The sequence below is a fragment of the Lynx canadensis genome, chromosome D2, assembly GCF_007474595.2.
Source record: "Lynx canadensis isolate LIC74 chromosome D2, mLynCan4.pri.v2, whole genome shotgun sequence".
NCBI classification, from domain to species: domain Eukaryota; kingdom Metazoa; phylum Chordata; class Mammalia; order Carnivora; family Felidae; genus Lynx; species Lynx canadensis.
Genome location: NC_044313.2, coordinates 2,957,077 through 2,974,576, shown reverse-complemented (window position 1 = coordinate 2,974,576; position 17,500 = coordinate 2,957,077). Strand labels below are relative to the sequence as shown.

The 17,500-nt window shown below is 50.6% G+C and overlaps 1 protein-coding gene across 1 annotated transcript in view; it reads right to left on the bottom strand.

Annotated features, from left to right (window-relative positions):
- EBF3 (EBF transcription factor 3) overlaps positions 1-17,500 on the bottom strand; it is a 107,959-nt gene that overhangs the window by 24,492 nt on the left and 65,967 nt on the right. The window contains exons 7-8 of the mRNA XM_032595300.1: positions 4,682-4,763; positions 762-879 (exon numbers count right to left, since the gene is read on the bottom strand). Coding sequence (XP_032451191.1) covers positions 762-879; positions 4,682-4,763 — 200 coding nt within the window. The remainder of the gene's footprint in view (positions 1-761; positions 880-4,681; positions 4,764-17,500) is intronic.

The window sequence follows — 17,500 nt, the reverse complement described above, 5'->3', positions numbered from 1 at the left end:
AGGATCTCGTGATTACGGGGCAGTGTTTTAGTATAGAGGACAAGGACCTTATTTTAAAGGCTGTGGGATAAACCGTGGGGACTTGCGTGAGTGAGGGGTTTGGGGAAGGCCCTCGGCGTCTGAGTGTTTCTGAGCCCTGAGGCCATGTCTAAGACCGCTGCCCCCTGCCTGTATCACTCTTAGCAAAATTCTTCTCTTTTAACAGACAAAACAAGAAGTCAGGCACTTGGAAGCATTTGGTACGTTTTATGCGGTTTTCGTTCTCAGCCCCTTGCCCCTTCCCCCTTCCCCCCGCCCCCGGCCCACTCCATCCGGAGACGAGAACTGGTCCTCCGAGTGTGTTCTGAGCTCATGGGACCACACAACACAACCACCCACTGAGACGTGCACAGAGTGTCTGGGGATGACCTTCTGTATGGGGGCTGAGGACAGCCGAAAATAAAAGCAAATAAATTAAAACTGCAAGGAAAGCTCCAAGCAAAAGAAAGCTTAGAAACGAACCAGTAACGTAAAGCCCATGGCAGGTGAAGTGAGTGAGAAGGCCTCTCCCACAACAAGAGCTGGGGCGGAGAGGGCTGGCGGCGGGGGGCTCTGGGGAGCGCCCGTGCCCCCGCCAGGGCCGTCCGACCCAAGAGGGGCACCCGGTGAGGGCGACTGGACATGACTCAACATAAAAGATGGTGCAAAGGAAAAGAAGCATTGCAAATAAAAAAAGACATGTAACATGTGCCTACCATTTTCCAGATAAGAAGGGGCCGTACCTTCTGACGGGTCTAGACGGCGGGCCCGCCGCCCGTGTTTGGAGTTGTTGTGCACAAACATGTTGTCAGACACGGCCAGCACGTGGCCGTCCACGTTGACTGTTGTCGACACAACAACCTGCAGAGACGAAGTGGACGTGAAACGAGTTGGCAAAGGGAAGCCCTGTGGCCGAGGGAACCGGCGTCCGCTCCTGGGGGGCCTCCGCCTCGCACCCCCCGCAGCCCTGGCTAATGGGGGGCCCGTGGGCTGTTTTGTTTGGACTCAAGACTGCTTCCCTCCAAAACCTGCCCCATTTGAATCACAGTTTCATCTCCTATTATGCTAACGAGTGAGTTCAATTCAGAGAAATATTCCTCCAGACATTAGCTTCAGAAACACCCCTCCAGCCGCTCATTTTAAAGCTGCTGTTTTGATTGATCTGTTCACATATTGATCGGATAGTTTATCTAATTAAAATGAGTTCACTTGAGACTGTCCTCCCTTGGAGCACTGTGAGGATTCAGAGTTGCCAAAAACAGGCTTCCTAAGTCAGAAGCACTCACTACCCACAGTCCGACATCCCTGGGTCGATGTTACAATTACATCCAATGTCTGCCAAGGAACTTTTCTGCATCTGAAAAGACCAAGCTGAGTATCAATGGTGAAAGTGTTGTCAATCCAAAGCAAGAATCTTTCTCAGGTTCACCAGCAGAGGACGGCAAGGACCCTGGTGCCAGTGGAATGGCCCCTTCTGCTGGACAGATGCCCTTGCCGGGGTCACCCCTGCCCAGCCCCCAGACACCTTCCCAGGTGGGCTTGTGACAAGCATCCTTTAATGGACTCCCTACCCAGCCTTAAGATCGTTCTTAAACAGAGCTGAGCCCACGCGGTCCATTATTTACCGGACAGCCGACATGAGTCGCAAAGGCGTGAGCCCTGGTCCAGTCTGGGCCTCACAGCAGGGCTCGTGCAGCTGAAGCCCGCATCTGGGGTGCAGGGAGCCTGGCTCTTTGCCACGTGTGGGCAGCGGGGAGGGCCAGCACCACCTAGAGCAGCAGAGCCCCACACACACACAGCTGGAGCAGGAGAGGAGGGACCAAGAGGCCTCCCAGCCCACGTGTGCCCTCCCTGCCTGGTCTGCACATGCCCAAACATGCCATGTAAAATGACTACTGAAAGCCAGAGCTACAGCGGCCCTTAGTTAATAATGCATCAACCCTGGTTCATTCGATGTAGCAAATGTACCCCACCAACGCAAGACATTAACAACAGGGCCAACTGGCAGGGAGGGTGTGCCCAGGGGGATGTCCGGGAATTCTCGGAACTTTCTGTGGATTCTTCCTGAAAGCCCAACACTGCTCTTCAAAAAAAAAGTCTATTAAAAAAATAAATAAATAAAAGTGATCAAAGATTTAAAAATAAGTAGCATTTTTTTTAAATTTTTTTTTCAACGTTTATTTATTTTTGGGACAGAGAGAGACAGAGCATGAACAGGGGAGGGGCAGAGAGAGAGGGAGACACAGAATCAGAAACAGGCTCCAGGCTCTGAGCCATCAGCCCAGAGCCCGACGCGGGGCTCGAACTCACGGACCGCGAGATCGTGACCTGGCTGAAGTCGGACGCTTAACCGACTGCGCCACCCAGGCGCCCCAAAAATAAGTAGCATTTTTAAGGAATAAAAAAAGGTCGGGCACCTGGGTGGCTGAGTCGATTGAGCATCCGACTTCGGCTCAGTCATGAGCTCACAGTTCATGGGTTCAAGCCCCACGTCCAGCTCTGTGCTGACGGCTCAGAGCCTGGAGCCTTCTTCGGATTTTGTGTCTCCCTCTCTCTCTGCCCCTCCCCCACAGGTGCTCTGTCTCTCTCTGCCTCTCAAAAATAAAGAAAACTAATAATAAAAAAAAAAGGTCAACACTACATACATACATATGAATACACGGGGAATTGATGGTTTTTATAAAAAACCTCAGGCCCACAAGAAAACTGTAAAGCAGGGACAGCACCCACCACATCCCCCAAAACTCCCTCATGAGGCACTTTCCTTGATGCTTCCTTCCCAGGACGGCTCTACAAGACTGCGAGAGTCTCCATAATATTGCCCCCCCCCCCCCGAGCCTTAAAACACAGTGGGTCCCGCCCTCGGCGTCCCTACGTCCAATGTCAGATGTGTCATCACCTCCTTGATAGCCACCACCCATGGGGTGGGCACCTGCCGCATCCCCAGGATGCAGGGCCACCCCTCGCCTGGGCTGTGACGCACCTGTACCTGTATCCTCATCTAAGCACGATGCAAAGGGCCACGTAACTAACTCTGAGCCACAGACTTGACCGTCCTCAGGCTCTTAGACCATGATACGTTAAAGAAGCAAGGTAAAAATAAAAATAAAAAAAGGACAGTCTTGGCTCTGTCATCTCTATATAGGTCAGTCACCAAGGGAAAAGTGTGTAGTTCAGCAGAGGAAGCAGACAAGCTGTGTTTTGTCTCTTGGCCAGGGCCAGCCCTGCAGTATATGTACAGAAAGGTGCTGAGTTTGTGAAGCCAGCTGGAGATATTGTGTAAGCCCTGACACACTCTTAAGTCCAGTTAAACCCTCTGCAAGGCGGGGAGATGAGCTAAAGAGAGCAGAGCCCATCCTTCTAGTAACTGTGGGCTCACTGGCAACGGATGGCATGGTGGCCAATGGCGAGACAATGCATGACCTCCGCTCTGCTTAGATGGGCCAGTATCACCATGAAGCCTGGTGCAAGAAGGTGGGAGCAGGCCCAGATGTTTGCAAGAGACACTGTCCCCCACCTGCAGAGCATGACTGTGAAACAGCCCACAGACCCTTCTCTGACTGGCTGATTGGCTGTAAGACAAATTCACGTGTCCTAAAAGCCTGGAAGGTAAGTTAAATTTCTAAAAATGACCTTGAGCAGTTTGATGGTAAGCCATCCAATGTAGCATTCATTTCCACTCGCTGCCAGATTCTTCTCTGGTTAGTAGGGACTAACAGCACTTCTGTGTCCCAGCCCAGAATATTTTTACAATTAAATTCAGCAAGATGATCCATCATATATGATGTACCTTTCACCCCGAAGTAATCTCCTAACCACTCAAAAGGCAAGAAAATTATGGACTCAGCGATAACCCATCCAGCTCTCTATCCTCTCTCCTGGAGATGAAGTCCTCTGAAGCAAGCCAGAATCTGAGTTAGCCTGCACCCAGGAACACAGCCTAGCAATCAGGCATGGGCTTAAGGAAGCAAGAACAGATCAACCCTGAGGGAAAGGAAACAGCTGGGAGAACATTCTGGAACTTGTAAGAGGCCTGCATCAAACAGGCGAGGCTCGCTTCATGAGGAGGGCCCAAAGTCTCATGCTTACCCAACAGGCTGTACTATGGCTCTGCCCTGTGAAAACTCCATCCATCCATCCCTAAAACGACGACCTTGAGCACGGGCTCCAAGTCCGAACCAGTCGTACACGACTATGTACAACTGAGGAAACAGGCTACGTTACGTACTAACACGGAGAGGACTTTGAGGACATTCTGAAATACACCTCCAAGACTTACCACGGTTGAATGTAAAAGGGAACCCGACTTAACCTACAGCTCTGATAATTCCAATTTCCAGATGTCTGGAAGCCCAACACGGTGGGCAGGCACGGCGTGACCACCCTAAGAGGTGCACCTTGCAAAGCCAAGGTCCCATTTTCAGAGCCAATTTCAATTTGCCATTTAGGTATGCACAGATGCCATGAATCTGGCATGCTAAAGACGCTGGATTGTTTTTAAAGCAACTCGATTTAAATCTTTTTATCAAATGAACCGATTCTGGTTTGCTCCCAAACCCTTGGAGAACTAAAGACTGTTTTCTGAACAATCACAACATCAGAGAATTCAAATTTCACGTTAAAAGTGCGGACCACGGCCCGCGTGTCTTTGAGAAACGAGTACCTGGAATCTCCGCATATCTCGAGGGTTGCCTGCATTCTTCAAACAGTTCTGATTGCACTTGAGGAAAAACTTTAGAAAGAATCTACAAAAATACAAAAAACGGATATTTGTTAGGGTTATCAGACAAACTCACAGACTTTTAGAAAGACGCCGTTGCGCCGGGAGCAGTGAAGGCTACCCACGACCGCCCGCTGCTCGCTGCCTGCAGGGGGCGCCCGATTAGCACGACAATGAATCGTCGCCTGCAGGGGGCGCCATCGGGAGACGACGCCGGCGGCGTGGGCAAGGGCGCCCCGGGCTCTGCCGGCCAGCGCAGAAGGTGTCCACACACACAAGCAGTGACTTACATCTGTCTTGACATTATGGGTCTCCAAGCTTTATGATAACAGCTGTGACTCGGACTGGCCATTTCTTGCCTGGACCTTTACACGTTAAGCACTGGGGAACTGTCCGCCCCAGATGGGGCTGCCAGCTTCAGCAAATAAAAACACAGGATGCCTGGTTACATTGGCGTTTCCGGTAGACGACGAGTAATTTTTTAGGACAGGAACATCCCAAAGCACACCGATCCTAAAAAACTGCTCTTCGCCCATAACTCAAACGTAACTGGGTGCGCTCAACTTCATCTGGCAACCGTAACCCCCGAGGGCGCCACCGCCCAGCCAGACACACTTCCAAAGGCGTATTTTCGAAAGTTACAGTGGGTGCAACTCTTACGAAAAGAAAGGATTTGGGGGTGAGCTTTAAGGGCTGCGATAACGTCTGTGTGTGTGTTTAGGGAACTAATCGATGATTCGGGGATACAACAATGAAACCGCGGCTCAGGGGGAGAGCGGGGAGACGCAGCCGCTAGCGTGGCTCAGAGGCAACAGCCGTTTGTACTCCCCCCACCCCCAGCCCTGCCCTTGTGCTCTGAGGCATGAAGATTCAGGGGTCCTGACAGGGTGCTGAGATGCTGTGACAAAAATCTCATCACGTTGTCCCCTCCATGCCCGCATGCTCGCTCACAACAGAAGTTCTAGCCCACCACGTGAGCCCACGGATGCTGGGAGACCTGGCTGGAGCACATACCCCGGGGGGAGACTGCACCCCTCTGCCTCCGCGTACAAAGCCACGCCCACTGTGGGCGGGGCGGGGGCGGGGTCTCTGTGCTGACACGCATGCTCTCTACCAGTGTCTGAGCATCCTGTCCGGCAAAGTTAACCAACAAAACTCCCCTCTCTGTTCTGTCCAAATATCCCCTGTCCTACCTGAGGCTTATTAATGTTTTATGAAGTTTCACATGATTTCCTTGAACTCAGCCTTAACGGTCAAGATTCCTTGTTGACAATTATCACATCAGAAAATAAAAAGACTCCACCGACCAAGATTCATCCCTCCAGCTGCATTCCCAACGTATCCCGGACGCCTTTTCCGCGCGGAAGAAGAAAACCCAATTGATGGGTAAAAGAATCGTGGCCACTTAATTAAATTTTCTTACATACCACCAGGCCTCACTATTTTAGGCCAGAATTTACATCTTTTATTAACTCCCCTCACCTATACGCTTAGCTCACAGTGCCTCTCAGTACCATCTGCCATCAGCATACAGTAAGTCACTTGATATTCCACCCACCAATTTTTCCTAACAACCACTGTGCAATTAAACTCCACGCGCTCTGCAGCGAGGTAAATTAGGCGCACCTGCGGCCACACTGCATTTGAACTGCATCAGAGAGGCCCTAACAAGGTGAGGGCGTCACAAACTTATCGTCCAGTCAGGCAATTAGGTTTTCACTTCGGGGACAGCCACATGGTGCAATTATGCCACACATTACCACCCGGCTAATCTTCTGAGCAGGTGCCGGCCTGAGAAGCTCTCATCTGGATGGAGCCGTCTGCGGGAGCTTTTTTTGTGATGCGAAAGATTTTTTTTTTTTTTTACCCCCCCTCCAGAAGAGGTTTCTTTAAATTCCTCAATATCTTTTTAGGCGGCTCACCCTTCCCCTGCGAGGCAGCAGAGTGTTCTGAAGATGGTCTAAATAGCCACTGGCCGTGAGGAGGGTGAGCTGGGCCTGGCGCAGAACTTTAGCTGAACAGACTTGGGTGCTAGGCCCCGTGGACAGCCGGAGCATTGCCGGGGATGGGCGCACACACGCTTGCTTGGGATGTGGCGCCGGAAGTTTTTGCTTCCAACCCAGTATCTCCGTGGGCCGTGGACGCACACGGGGGAGGTGTGTCGTGCACGGCCCCCGAGGGTAGAGCCCCTTCCAAGAGCTCTGGTCCCGATCACAGAAAGTAAGGCCCAACATCTAGGGCCAGACAGAGGAAGCCTCAGCCGGGAGGAAGGGCAGCCTCGTGCTTACCGTTTACCCTTGTTGGGGTTACAAGGCGGATGCGACAGACGAGCCAGTGCTTGACCACAGACACGGTGCAAGCACGCCCAGAGCGCAGGGACGCTCCCACCAGCCAGGGCTCAGCGAGACGCTGGGCGGACGTTTGGGGAGGGGGAGGAAACCCAACGCCCTACACGTGAAGTCAAATGGTAATTCTCACCCCTTACTCAATTACCCTGTAATTGGCTTTTTCCTAAGAAATATCTGACAACCACTTTACATATCTTACTTCCAGACTCTGGTACACAAAGGATTTAATACTCTTGTTATGAAGGGAAAAATCTTTCCTATGTCAGAAAATCTTTGGCTTTAACACCAATAAACTCTTTATTACTGCTAAACATGGATTTGCTGCTCGATGGCAAAGAGGCGATAAAAATTCTAACCTGTCATTAGTACATTATGCTTAATTGTGTACAGTACGCTTCTCCATTGCATCTGTTGGCCCATCATCAAAATGACCATTATGTACACTAATTCCCTGACCCTGTCTTTATTTCCCTAAAGAGCCATCATCTTTCACAGTAGGTACCAGAGTAAATCAAGCTTGAAATATGGGCTTTATTTACTTGTTTCTCTCCGGCAGGAGTGAAGGCAACCGCCCAGGGCAAACTGTTTCACATCGGCGGAAACTCCCCAGTAATGTTCTGCTCGGAGATGTCAGACAAGACCCCGGACAGTTCTCAGTAGCGATGAGAAGGGGGAGAGGTGCGAGCTCATTACTTCCGAAACCAGGTTTTCCACTTTTAGAGCGTGCAGCGATTAGAAGAGAAGGCCACCCAAGCAGGCTCCAGCGGGCTCCCTCCCGCTCGCCAGCACCTGGCAAGGTGCGCGCGGGGCCGCTGCCTGGGGGTCGGGACGGGACAGTCCGCTGGCTCCGGCAACGGGTACCTGCCTGCGGTCTCTGCCGCCAGCTCCAGGGCGGGCCCTCACGTCTGTAGGGGCTGCTACCTGGCAAAGCCCGGCCATGGCTGCACCTGCGGGGAAAGTCAGGTTTGGTCTTGGCCGCATCCATGCCGGCATCCTCTCCAACAGCCACAGCGCCACCAGAAGTGCCACGTGGTGGACGTGGACGCCATAAGTGGGGCCACAGCAAAACACGGGATCAAGCGTTTTAACTGGAGCCCGCCCCCAGCAGCCCATGACGAGGGGCAAGCCCCCCACTGCAGTAACTCATTTCAGAGTCTGCTCCACTTCTGTGTGTTTAAGCTATGAATTAGTTCATTTATATTTACTTTTATGAAGCTGATTAACCAGAGCTGCTCTATCTGATGAAAATCATTTTAATTGTAGTGTTAGGCTCCTGTGTAATATCCATTACATTATGAACTGTTTAAATTCTACATGGGCATTGCATAAATTGGCCCTTTGTGTGCGCGCAGGCAATTAGGACAGACAGTTCTCCTTTAAACGGCTACAGAACTTTGTGGTGGTGTTCAGGACAATCAGAAACAAAGGAGGCTGTTTAATTGTAATTTAATGGAATATCAAGGAGTCCGTGGCATTAGACGCTGGCAACAGAGAGCAGGAGAGAAAAATTAACTGCAATTATGTTTGATTAAAGCTATCCTTCTCAATAATCAGCGGTCCTGACAGGCCATGGGGCTCTCGTGGGTTCCAGGATGGCAAAAGGTGTCGAGCAATATTAGGGCCAATAAAGGAGATATTAGCATAGCTAATTACAACCCTGCAAAACCTGTAAGGGGGCCTCTGTGTATTGTAATGTGTGAAATAATTGGACAAGGCCGTTATCAATTACATAAGGAATGAATTTGGTTTGTCAGAGAAAAGCTGATGAGATGCATTTCATCTGACACCATTCCCTTCCCTCATGTTTCTAGGAGCTAAGAACTTGCCCACTTTTATCAAAAGCTGCAACTTACTAGTGGCCAAATCACTGATAAAATTATCTTGCCAGCAAGTGTTAGGTAATTAATACCACTCACCCTCACCGCCTTCCCTGCACTGCCGCTTCTCACCTAACTGAAGCCACTAATCATGTAATAATGATTTTTTTCCCTCTGGTCAAAGGAGAAATAGATTGTCTCCTTAGAAATGCAGTGGGCTTGGCGTGTGCACCCTGGTGATTGAGGAGAAAAAAGGAACTCGGAGCGGTTTTAATTGCTTGCCTTTTGCACGTGGGTATCACTTGTTTGAAATTACCTCTTCCCGGCATTTCGGGAGCCCTATAGGTAGGGATTTTTTTTTTTTTAAATCACCAAGTTTTAGACTCTTCCGGGGCTCAGTCTTGCCAGGGCTTGGACACACGAGTGACAGCGTGCTGCAAGGTGTGAGCCTGGCGGCCCCGTCCCAGGGTTCCTCAGGCCACACCTTAGCACAGGCTGAGCTCCGGGCTCAGAGCAAAGAGGTCTGGCTTCCAACAGGCCCCTCCCACACCTCAATCCCAGCCTCTGTCCCAGAGGCACCACCTCCTCTTCTGGCCCTCCTCTATGGACAGGACGGGAAATCTGAGTCAAGAGTGAAAACTACTGATATATTTTTTTGGTGGGGGTTGGAGTGAGGGGCTACTCGCTTTTCCATTTTAAGGCCAGGCTCTTAATAAGCTGCAAATGAACACGGCCACGGATAGACCTCCATGCCATCAATCAGAAAACCCAAAGCATTCGTGTGTAAATCATGGCGCTGACAGCTTCTGGAGGTTACCCAAGAACCCCATTCCAGATCAAGCCCCACGTTTGTAGTTCCTGGAACCAGAACACAAAACCAGGAGACTATTTTAATAATATTACCTTGACAAGAAAGAGTATCAGATACCAACCAGAAAACACGGCTGTAGAAGTCCCCGCCCACTCGTGGTGGCCAGGGGCCGGTGGGGGGGCGGGGGGGGGAGGGAGGGCGATGAGGTGGGGGACAACTGCTCAGTGGCCCAGGGTCTCCATTTGTGAGGGGTGGAAACGCCTGGAACTAGAGAGGGGTGGGGCTTGCACAATCTTGGGAAGGAACTAAATGCCACTGACTCGTTCACTGTAAAACGGCGAATTTCATGTCCCGTCAATCCGCTCCTGCTCAGCACAATCCCAAGCCCCCACCCGGCCCAAACTGGACGTGTGCGTGGAGAGGGGCGGGGGCGGGGGGGCCCTCTCTGGGAGTCGTGGCTGTGGCCACTAAGGCGCTCTTGAAAGGAAACGGTTAAAGAGTCAAATTAAAAGATAGAGCCTTTAAGAGACTTTTCCCTGACTGATAAGAAAGTGACCAGTGGAGTGCTTCCTTGAAGTCCCTGCTAATTACTGGGAAGTCCCTGAAAGCCGTGGCCACAGCTGTGGTGTGTGCGTGCCCGGCCATCAGTCGCTGGAGTATTGATTACTGAGCAATTCTAGCCGATCGGGTTCTGGTGCTCAGAGACAATGTGCTTCCTTCACAAAACCTGTAATGAGCAGTTCCTATACAAGACTACATTCTGCTGACATCAGATCTGTGCACTGAGATAGTACACAGGTCAATACGTATCGGATTTCCAAAATGCGAGGGTCTGAATGTCAGGCCTCTCTTTTTCTCCCTCTCCTGCCATTAGCTATTACTGGGCTCACATTCCGTAATGCCATACGGGAGGGAAAGTGTGCTCCATTAGTCTGATTTATTCTTCAAATATGCCATGACAAATTGTTCCAACACCAGACTTATTAAATTCTTGTACATTTCAAGTTATGGGTCTCATATACTTGTAGTGCCTACATGACGTCATAACGAAGGGGCAGAGGGTGACAGTACTGAATTTTACAGCTGTGCCCAGATGTCCTCCGCGAGGGGCCCCCTCCCCAGCCAGAGGTCTGGGGCTGCCCGCCTCCCCACTGTGGGCTCCTGGTCTCTGTGCGGCCGTCCCCCCTGCCCCCCCTACCACCACACGCGCGGTCCCCTGCATGTAAATGTAGATGTATAAGGATTTGAAAATATCCACGGCTTGACTCGTAGTTCAACAATTACTGGCCTTTGTCTGGAGGTTCCTGCTCTACTGTAGCAGAGCCTGTCTCTAGTGGACCAGAGCTATTTTACTTCCCTTCGCTGTAGTAACCACACCGCATTAACAATATTTGTACTACAATCACCAAGGGACCCACTTCCCAGATTCTATCACTTCTTTATCTCCTGACAAATACCTCACTATCGAACATTATTAGGTTTAGAAAATTAACCCTTCACGGTCTAGAGCCACACTAGGCCCCGCCGTCCCTCCAAACAGCCTTATCGCTAAATTTCTGCTATAATGGTTTTCCTTTTCATCACAATTTCAGCAGAGGCTGTCAAGAGGCACTTATAGATACCATGATCTTGTACTTTTGCAATGATTCTCATTAAAATGATGCCAAGGAGATCTGATGGGATTTAATAGCTTTGCCGACCAGTTCAATATCCACCTCCGTAACAGATCCTGCCAAGCCCTCCTTTTGGAGAAATTTCTATGACTTGCATTAAACTTTTCCGGGTGGTTTTAATGTGTTCAGATAAGTAAAACCCAGGTAGACACTCGAAAAGCAAACGCAACCCAGAGTCCTGTGCTTTGTCGGCTACCCTACCTGCCTCGCTGTCAGGATCCTAGTTAGTATTTTCTGTAACTGTTGCTGATAGTTCGTGATAGTTTTGATAAGGTTATCTGTTTAAAAGAAGTCAACTGCACAGCACAAAGGAAGCGTGAAGTGCACTGTATTTGCACCAGGCCTCGCTCTCGTTTCAAGTGCCTATCTCCCTTTTCCTCTTTACCTATTTCTCTATTTCTAATGGGCGATGCAGCATTGACATTATTTCCCCACCAGATCATTCGCCCTGTCAATCAGTCTGTATTTTGTCTTTCGCTGCGGGCTCATTAAAACAGCTTCCTCACTCCCTCTGGACACTGCTCTATTTGCCAGCTCTGATCACGAAGCTCCTTATTTAAGAAAAATGCCAGCATCACTTGGCTCACATCAGATGCACCCCCTGACTTGTTGCCAGCTCCGGGGGGGACTTTTCACAGAGACTTTGTGCGCAGAGATTAAGTGCCTTCGCTTACTCGAACTTAGGGCTTCAAACCTCTCCCACCAGACGCGGGTGCGTTTTTAGGGATCTGAAGATAATGGGGACTATCTCCTTGCCGTTCCGAGTTTTGTCCATTATGGAGATCATTCTCAAAACAAATGTGGGGTTTTTTGGTTATTTTGGTTTTCGGGGCTTTCCCCACCCAGTCTCCAAGTGGACAATCTCCTACTCACATGCACGTCCCCCGCCCCCCCCCATCCACGCCAGCTTGCTTAATTAAGAACTAGCATCTTTGTGGGCTGAATTATTAATAAAAAAAAAAATCACATTTTAAATCAAGCCCGTGCATGCACACAGGACACCAGTGTCGAACCTGCCTATGCCGGCCTCTCTAGCCTTTTAGGTCCTGATTAAAAACTTATTAAAACATTATAAATGATTAATGGGAGCACAGCTCTGAGTGGCAATTATTAGTTTTAATGCAGGTAATGCAGCTTAATGAGGGGGCACATGTGTGCGAAGCTTTAACTTCATTACCCCTGCGTGTCAACAAATACAAGAGAAATGTGTGTACAGGTCATACATTACTCGGAACAGCACTGAGCCTACCCTCTTCACGTCCCTTTGTTGATGAGCCAGGAGCCATAAATTAATCCTGGTCTGTGGCTCAGGGAAGGGCTGAGGTGTTAAGATCACAGCAAACCTTACTGGGCTCCCCACGCCGCCCTCCAGTTCTGTGTGTGAATATTCCACACATGATCTTTTCTGGAGCCTTCGGCACCCGGGGATTTTTCACCGGGATTGTTGCCGGCTGTCATTGTCTCCTCTCAGAAACGTAAGCTCATGGCATTCAGAGTCCATTGGGTTGCTTTCTAGTTTCGAAAGGTTTGTGGAGGAGTTTGGCTCCAGCCTCCCAGCCCCTAATTCGCATTCACATGGTTTTCCTATATATTCGGAGGGGTTCCAAGGTCCCTCGTTCTAAGTGCTCACATCCTGGAGTGTGGGAGGGGCGGGGGGGGGGTGCGGGCAGGATGAGAGGCAGTGGTGCCCGGGGCCCCCAGAGAGGCTGGCGACGGGCAAGCCCAGGGCCGGGGTGGGGGGGGCGGGGGTGTGGAGGGGGTGGCTGGCGGGGAGTGGGTGCACTCAGGGGGCCAGGAGCAGGGTGCTCGGATCGCCTGTCCCCGCCAGCCAAGACACCCAAGCCGGGCACCGGCCACACCTGGGCCCAGGCCTGCTCGCGGGGCCCACAGCGGGGGGCGTGCCCCCCGCCCAACTTCTCACGTCACCTTTTATTCTCTGTTTTTGTGACAAGCAGCTAGGTCCAGGCTGATCTCCACTATCTGTTTGAAGAGTATTCAGGACTATTTGCATCATTTTATCGCTAATGTATAATATATGGCTCTAAAGTGAGCCCAAGCACTGTCTTGTTACCGAGCATAAAAAAGTAAGGGCAATAAAGATACATTAGTCCTCTCAAGCACAGCGGCTATAATGCAAGCAAGAAAGGTTGCTGCTTTGAGTTGAGAGGCAACCTTTCTGCCTGACTAAGACAATGGAAGAGTAAAGAAAATGTCAAATCAAGAAAAGCTGGATTTAGAGATGAGGCAGCCCAGAATGACGTTGGTGCCATATTTTGTGAAACTATAATGCTGTTGGCAGCAAAGATCCGTGTTTCTGATTCATCTAGTGCCGCATGGCAAAGCTTTGTCAGTCTGTGCAAGGTATAAATAATTCAGGGTGAGAGATGGCAATTACAGGGCCCTGCACAACCAAAATGAATATTTTATGAGGACTAAAACTGCTCTGGAATGAATCATACACACGGAGTCGCACACACATGGCGAGCGGGCTCATATGCCAGCCCCAAGAAGACCGGGGCCCGGCCCTACCTCCTTCCAGAGCCTCAACTAGAAACCTGGCGGATGGTAATAAGCGAGCACAAACCCAGCTCACCGGGCCGGACCACCTGCCCCTCGCTGCTGGAACACCCCGCCGGCGGGCTCGGAGACCGCGCCCTAGAAACCCGGCGGATACTCGGCGGATGGACCCTACAAGTTTGGCTCTTAATGAATAGTTGCGAATTAGCACCGTGGCCCTGCATATCGTTCGGTCGTCGCAGCTACTCCTAAGTGTGAGCTGGGCATCTTCTTCTGGTGAGGAGATGATCTGAGGTCTGGCCCAAGGAGAAAGGACAGTGTCGTCCTCCTCCATGGAAGGGAGGGAGTTGAAGAGGGGAGGCGGGGGCGCGTGAGCCTCCCCGAGTGTCACACACTCACACCCCCTGCACGAGTCTTCAGGTTCCGCCGGCTCGTCCTCCGTCTTCTGGACCGAACCTTGTACGGTCTGGGGGTCGACGGACCGCAAGGCGGGACGGAGGCTTTTCATGCCCGCCTCGGGTCCACATTCGCACATAAAAGTTGCTTTTCCTCACTTTGAAAAGCGGTCCCCTACTAATGGGGGTGGGATTATGCCGAAAGAGACTTTTAAAGGCTGAAAGCATGGTTTCATCTGTTACATTTCCTCCAAAAATGCTCCTGGTGAATTGCTAGAACAAATAACAACATTGTTCAAGAGGCCGAGAAGGCCAGTCCCACTGGTGAATGGCCATTGTGTTTGTCCAGCTACTGATACCTGGGCCTTTGTGGAGGAAAGAAGGCCCGGGGCCGTGACATCAACACAGCACAAGCATCCCTCTGTGCAGACGCCCAGAGCAGGTCCTTGCCGTGGTGGGAACAGAACACCAGATCCCTCAGAGGTGGTTTTCTTTAAATCCAACTCCAATGCATTGTTTATGAAAACAAGGCTATTAGGTATATTAATAATTTGATAAATAGGGATTTGCCCTTAATTATTCATGAAGAACATTTGGCAACAGTAAAATTATATTCGCAGAACAGGTTTATAAACCAGCTAATTATAAATTAAGTATGCAAGAGAAAATTGCTAACCTTGAAATTAAAATATTTTATGATTCTGCAATTATAAAAAAAAAAAAAAGGTAGAGAATTATCAAAATCCTACTGTGAGCAGGGGCCCTACAGATGGCACAGCCTGGGCCAGGGGAGTGACAGCAGAGTCGGTGGACCCAGAAAGGTGTCCCCACCGCCCCCACAGAACCACGAGTGGAACTGGCCTCGTGGCCATCGGACAGCGCCTCTCTGCTTGTCCTGCTCAACTGCAACTTTCAGGAGGGTGACCTCACAAACCCAGCGTCCATCTGGCAAAGCAGGTGAGCGGGGGAACGCGGCACATCACCTCTGCTTGTGGTCAAGCCCTGGCACGTGGGCAGCCCGGCAGGTTCCCATTGCTGTGCTCAGGGTCCACAAGGGAGCCCCCAAGCACCCCCCGTCCCCCCCCCCCACACACTTCGTTGCCCTCCTGCTGCCGAGGGGGTCCACAATGAGCTTGGGGTCCTGAGGGACAGCACTGTTGCCGGAGGCAGAGAGGCACGCAGTGCCTCCTGTCCCCACTAGAGGGCCTCTCGCCGTAGCATCAATGGGGCGCACACGGACGCCCTTGTGCAATCAGGACACAGCTCCCCTCCAGCCAGCAAACTTGGGGCAGACCCTTCCTCTGAGCTGGGTCGTCCCGTCTTCCTCTCTGGCTCTTCCGCCAGCAGACTTCCCTGTCAAGGGGCTCCGTTCACACCCACCCACGACCTGAGCAGCACCCCCACCCCCACCCCCAAGAACTAAAGGGCCAGCAGAGCCTACCCGTGAGTTTCGAAAACACTTTCCTTACTGGTGTGATCAGAGAGGACACGCACAAGTCTGTCATTCACTTTGAGATAGCCTCACCCTTCGTTTAGGCAGATGTTACAAGAATTAAGGAAAGCAACCAGGAAGAATTAACTGAAGAATATCCTGTTTAAGGAAAAAAAAAAAGTGGGGGGGGGGGCACCTGCTCAGTCGATTGAGCATCGGACTTCGGCTCGGGTCATGGTCTCACATGAGTTCGAGCCCCGCGTCGGGCTCTGTGCTGACAGCTCAGAGCCTGGAGCCTGCTTCGGATTCCGTGCCTCCCTCTCTCTCTGCCCCTAACCCACTCGCATTCTGTCTCTGTCTCTCTCAAAAATAAACAAACATTTAAAAAACGAAAAAGAGAAAAAAAGAAGTAGGCGGCAGTCCCTAACTTCTTCCCCACGGCCTGAGTCGCATGTGTCAAGAATGCAAACTGCACAGAACATAGAAGCCAGCCTCCTGCCACCCTATTGTACCCCGCCACAACTCAGTGGCTCCACGTGCTTTCTTCACGCTCCTGAAATCAAAGAGAAAATTAGCAAAATCCACTTAAGTGGTTTTCTTTTTTTTTTTTTTTTTTTTGGTTATGAAGACTGTCGGCTTCCCTGAGAGTAAAGAGCCCCATTAATTGCTCATGTAACAGAGCAAACAGCACAGGGCACACCTTCCTGCCCGGGCGGCCACCCTAACACTCTGAGACACAGTTGTGGGTCAGGCAGCCAACCACTCGGGAGGTCTCTGGGAACTCAGATAATGAAAATTTTTTCATGTATAAAATCCTTAATCAGAATGCTAGTGGCATCATCTTGTAGTGCAGACGCTGCAACTTAATATACAACAGGACCTTTAACAAAATGAGTGCTCCCCCCCCTCCCCCGGCCGAACAGTACGAGCGCTCCTGAACCGTGGCCTGGAGGGTCAGGACACCGGGCCTCGGTGCGCGCCCCCCGCCCCCCCCTCACCGCGCCCCCCCCCCCCCCCGTGTTCCAACGACACGGAGGAACGACTGCCACCACCGCTGCCCCCAGGGTCCCCGGGGCCCCCAGGGACTTCAAAATTTGAGGACAGAGATGACAGCCCCCTAACGCCAAGAGACCTGTGACAGGCTCAAAGAGCAGCCACCAGCCTGATTTCTGGTATGGCTTTAAGCTACCTTCAACCAATTAGGTGGACTCCATCAGTAGTAGCTAAAGAATATTTTTATCATTTGGAATAGACTATTTACCATTTGATAGGATACATTTCTTTCTTTACCTCTGGGATGTACCACAGATGCTAAGCAACTTCCCCTAACAATATTTAAATTGCTTACAAAGCCTCTCTAAATATTTGCTATGTATTTAGCATGCCTAAGATTTGCCCGTTATCCCAAAGTCTTTTTGTTGTAAATTGCAATTTTACAACTTCACGCTCGTGATATATTTTGACAAAGCCCTGCTGACACCCTCTATTGGCCTCCGAAGGCAAAATAGCTGATACTCCATGAGCCACCAGAGAACTCTCAATTTGTTGTGAGGCCACTGCCACTTTGCCACCCTCAATCTGCATGGAAAAAGATTAAACATTCAATTTGTTACTTGATAGGCCACAAGGTTCGCCACTTACCATACAAATGGAAAACATTACTGTCATTCCTCAACTTGCTTGCCTGAGTATTTTATTATTTGTAATATTTACTTCAGGGAAATTATGATTCATGTCATATTTATCTTCATGAAAAATGAGCATCTAAA